At 44.2% G+C, this 4,827-nt stretch overlaps 1 protein-coding gene across 1 annotated transcript; it reads left to right on the top strand.

The window, feature by feature from the left end:
• Positions 1–1,266: 1,266 nt before the first annotated feature.
• LOC110101791 (subtilisin-like protease SBT1.2) lies at positions 1,267–4,446 on the top strand. Its single transcript, XM_028697595.1, has 2 exons — positions 1,267–3,298; positions 3,901–4,446. The coding sequence occupies exons 1-2, from the start codon at positions 1,415–1,417 to the stop codon at positions 4,264–4,266; spliced, it is 2,250 nt and encodes a 749-aa protein (XP_028553428.1). The 5' UTR covers positions 1,267–1,414; the 3' UTR covers positions 4,267–4,446.
• The last annotated feature ends 381 nt before the right edge of the window (positions 4,447–4,827 follow it).

The following is a 4,827-nucleotide window of genomic DNA, read 5'->3' as shown; positions in this document are numbered from 1 at the left end:
TTGATTTAAAGAAAGCATGTCATAAAGTTCCAACAGAAGTGCTATAGAGAGTATTTGAAAAGAAAGGAGTTAATAACGCTTATATTTAAATCATTAAAGATATATATGTAAGAGTTATTACTCGTGTTTAAACACAAGGTGGTTTGACTAAGTATTTTCCTATTTCTGTTGGATTAAATTTAGGATTAGCCTCAAGCTCATATCTTTTTGCTTTAGTCGTGGATGTTCTCACTAGACATTTATAATAGGATGTACCTTGGTGTATGCTTTTTGCTGATGATATTCTTCTTATTGAAAAGACTAGAGAGAGAGTCGAAGGTGAACTTGAATTATGGAGGTCAACCTTAGAGTCTAAAGGTTTTCACTTGAGTAGAACTAAAACTGAATATATGGAGTATAATTTTAGTAGTAATAGACCTAGTGAGGGGATTGTGACTTTGGGCGATCAAGCCATTAATAAGAGTACACATTTTCGATATATTTGATCTATTGTTTAGAGTGATAGTGAAATAGATGGGGATATTATCAGCATAATTCAAATTGGATGGTTGAAGTGGAGGAATGTCTCGGGGTTGTTGTGTGATAGAAAAGTCCCCCTCAAACTTAAGGGAAAATTCTATAAGAAGTGGTGAGACCTGCAATGCTTTTATGGTGTCGAATGTTGACCATTAAAAAAGAAGCATAATACTAAGTTAAGTGTTGTAGAGATGAAAAAAAAAAAGTGTTATAGAGATGAGGATGCTCAGGTGGATGAGTGGCTTTACATTTAGAGATAAGATACGAAACGAGCATTTTCGTGAAAAGGTTGGAGTAGCTCTAGTGGAAGAAAAGATTATATAGAGTTACTTTAGATGGTTTGGTCACATAAAATGGCAGCCTTTCGATGACCCGGCTAGGAAAGTAGATGTATTAGATTTGACTTATGTTAAGAAATGTAGAGATAGACCTAAAAAGACTTGGTTAGAAAATATTGGAAATAATATTTCTTTATTAGAATTAAACGAGAATTTGACTTTTAACAGGACACAATGAAGAAAATAGATTCATGTAGTCGACCATACATAGTGGGACAAAGGTTTGATGATGTTATTGTTGTTATTGTTGTTTTTATAGGTTTTCTTAAAAAAGCTAAAATTATTTATTGATTTTAGATTTTTTAAGAGAATTTAATTTCATTTTGCGTTTTTTACTTTTTACTCTTTTTTAATTTAATTTTAATTATCCTCTTATTGTTTAGTTAATCCTTAATTATATACTGTTAAAAATTTTGCATGGGTCTTCCGCATCTAATGATATCATCATGCACTTCTCACACTAGCTGAGAATTCTTTCGCGTTGATCACATGAATTGCACTATAATTCGCACCACTCCGCTGCATTTAGAGTCTTTGCCGTTTTCCTCCGTAGATTCCCAATGCTACTCCCTCCTTCCTTCTCTCTATTCTCCTTCTTCTTCTTCTTCTTCCTCTGGCTATCCACTTTCCCCTTATCCCACTCCCGTCTTCTCCCAATCATCAACGACCAGCTGCAAACCTACATTGTCCATGTCAAGAAAGCCCAGCTGCTCTACCATTCTCCCTCCGATCTCAAGAGATGGCATACTTCCTTCCTCCCCAACACCACCCTCTTCTCCGGCGAGCCCCGCTTACTCTACTCGTACCGCCACTCCATCACTGGCTTCGCTGCTCGCCTTACCCCTCAAGAAGCCAATGCTATGGAATCCATGGACGGCTTCCTCCTCGCCCATCCTGAACGCCTCCTTTTCCCCCATACCACTTACACCCCCAAATTCCTCAACCTTGACGAATGGACTGCCATCCGCGGAAGCGTATGGGAGAAGTCCTTCTACGGAGAGGGCGTCATCATCGGCGTGGTTGACTCTGGCATTTCCCCAACCCACCTTGCTTTCGACGACGAAGGCGTTCCGCCCCCACCGATCAAGTGGAAGGGCCAATGCTCCATTGCCGATTGCAACAACAAGCTTATTGGCGCGAAAGCATTCCGCAACGGTGATCGGAAGGCTTCTCCGATCGATTACGATGGGCATGGAACACATGTCACAGGAATCGCTGCAGGGAACTTTGTAAGCCATGCCGATGTCGGTGGAATGGCCAGCGGAAGGGCATCGGGGATGGCCCCCAAAGCTCACCTTGCAATCTACAAAGCCTGCTTCGAAGGGCAATGTAGGGATAGCGATGTATTGGCCGCTGTTGATCAAGCGATTCATGATCGAATCGATGTTTTGTTGATCCCTCTCGGAGGGATCCCCCTTCCTTTGTATGAGGATAGTGTAGCCGTTGCCTCCTTTGCCGCGGTTGGGAATGGTATCGTCGTCTGCACCTCAGTTGGAAATGGCGGACCGAGAGTTGGCGAGATCAGCCATGAGGCTCCCTGGTTGGTGGCCGCAGGAGCCAGCACCATCGATAGAAGGGTTAGAGCAGTGGTGAGGCTGGGGAACGGAGTGGATCTGATGGGAGAAAGCGCATTCCAGCCGCCGAGCGACGAATTTCCTCCCATCTTCCTGCCCCTAGCTTTCCCGGGCATAGACGGCGACGCGGCCGCTGCGAATTGTCACAGCCGTTCCCTGGCGGATCTCGATCTCAGGGGAAAGATTGTTCTCTGCTTCGCTGACGACGGGGATAACACCGGCAAGACCGGCGCCGTGAAGAACGCCGGCGCGGGCGCGGTGATAGTGATGAACCGGCGGAGCCATGGATTCACTACGCGCTCCGAGATGCACGAGCTGCCGGCGTCACACCTGAGTTATTTGGACGGTCGGCGCCTGAGGAGCTACGTATACTCGACATCAACGCCGGTGGCGGCGATTGTCTTCAACGGCACGGTATTCGGGGCGCGGCCGTCGCCGGCGGTCGCCGCGTTCTCCTCGCGAGGGCCGAGCTTGATGAACGGTGGGGTGCTGAAGCCAGACATTATCGCTCCGGGAGTGAACGTTCTCTCCGCGTGGCCGCCGGTGGCCGCCTCGCCACTGTTTGGATTCATGAGTGGGACATCTATGGCAGCGGCTCATGTCGCTGGCGTCGCTGCTCTGGTCAGAAGGAGGCACCCCCGTTGGTCCCCGGCGATGATCCACTCAGCTATCATAACATCAGCGACAAGCCAAGATCTTGATGGGCGTAAGGTCTTCGACGAATTGTCTTACAACAGTTCGGCGAGCCTCTTCGCTTCCGGGGCTGGGCAGCTGCACCCGGAGGGAGCGCTTAATCCCGGTCTAGTGTATGATATCGAGCAAAAGCATTACTTACACTATCTATGTGGATTGGGCTACAACAACTTGCAGGTTGAAAACATTAATTCAACAAAAGTTTTCATATCATATTTTTTTAGGACATTTAGATTAATTAAGATAAATTCACACACATTACAAATAAAACAAATCGAACTCAAAACCTCTAGATTGATTGTCAAAGCTATGCAGCTATTCTTGATTTGTTGGTTGGGAGTTTGGCTATCAATTAAGAGATATTAGGTTCAAATCTCATTTGTGTGCTTGTGTGAGAGCTCTAAGGGCATCTCCAACCGAAAATCTCATTTTTCACTCCAAAATGCAATGAAACTAAAAAATAGCGTGAGTCAAGAAAAATAGCGCATTCCTTCGGCATTTTGACGTTCCAGGTAACCGTCTTTCTCATCCGCATGTTCCTTCGGCAAAACCTATAGAGACAGAAAAATAGCGAAGGTGAACAGTGCAACGCCAATATTGGCGTCGCACTGTTCACCCGCAATCAAATACCGGAAGTTTTGCCGTTCGGCTGGAGCTCCCGAGCGATGCCATTCATGCATTTGGAGTTCGGTTTGAGAAGGCCTAAGTGTATAATTCTTGAGTTCCATACTCTCTAATCATCATCTTAATTATGCATAATGCAATAAACTTTGGTGCAGATGTGGGCTATCGCAAAGCAATTTGTTTCATGCAACAAGAGCATGGAGCCAGCAGAGGAGTTGAACTACCCTTCAATCTCAGTCAGATTGGGATCGAGCTCAGAGAAAATTGTTGTTCGAACAGTGAAGAGCGTGAGGAAGAGGAGCACTGTGTTTTGGGCAAGAATTGAGGAGCCGAAAGGAGTGAGAATGGACCTATCACGTTATGAGCTCAGCTTCTCAAGGGTCAATCAGGAAGAAAGTTTTGAGATAAAATTTAGCATCCAAGGTCGCAGGCCAAGACAAGGCCATGTTTCGCAAGGGAGGCTCTCCTGGGTTTCAAGAACACGTGTTGTGAGTAGCCCTATCTTAGTTACTTTTGTTTGAGAGTTATAGGTTTCGGATTATTTTCTTACTGCTTTATAAATAAGATTTTTAGTTCAAAATTTTCTCGTTCAAAATAGAAAAATTATAAAAACTCGATTTGAGCTATTTTTAAATGTAGAGAAAGTATAAATTTTGGGTATTTCTAATCCCTCATAATTAAATATAGAAGAAATAAATACATTAACCTACTAATGCAACTAACCAAACAATCTTTAATATCATTTATGCTTGTGAATGCATGAGTTGTGTTTGCTAATTAATATGTGGTGAATCTATGAGCTTTGAGCATTTCCATGGAATTTTTATTAGGTCCGGTGTCCTGACGTAGCTCTACATTCGGACGCCAGTAAAATGGTGTCACGTGCTCTTACTCTTTACCACGCGGCCCGACGACCCGACCTGGATCGGACCCAGGATTGCTATGTATTGGCTTATTTGTGCATATTGGGGTATTTCTAGGTATTGCTCGATATTGTTCGGCAATAACGAGAAATATCATTCTGTGAAGACCAATACCTAGCAATACCCCGGTTTTGCTAGGTATTGCTCGGTATTGCTAGG

The sequence above is a fragment of the Dendrobium catenatum genome, unplaced genomic scaffold (assembly GCF_001605985.2).
Source record: "Dendrobium catenatum unplaced genomic scaffold, ASM160598v2 fragScaff_scaffold_974, whole genome shotgun sequence".
Classification (NCBI taxonomy): Eukaryota; Viridiplantae; Streptophyta; class Magnoliopsida; order Asparagales; family Orchidaceae; genus Dendrobium; species Dendrobium catenatum.
The sequence above is the reverse complement of the archived record's forward strand: the minus strand, read 5'-3'. Positions and strand labels throughout refer to the sequence as shown.

Coding starts and splice junctions, on each gene's coding strand:
- LOC110101791 (XM_028697595.1), top strand. CDS start 1,415: ATGCTACTCCCTCCTTCCTTCTCTCTATTCTCCTTCTTCTTCTTCTTC. Junction 3,299..3,900: donor TGGGCTACAACAACTTGCAG/GTTGAAAACATT, acceptor ACTTTGGTGCAG/ATGTGGGCTATCGCAAAGCA.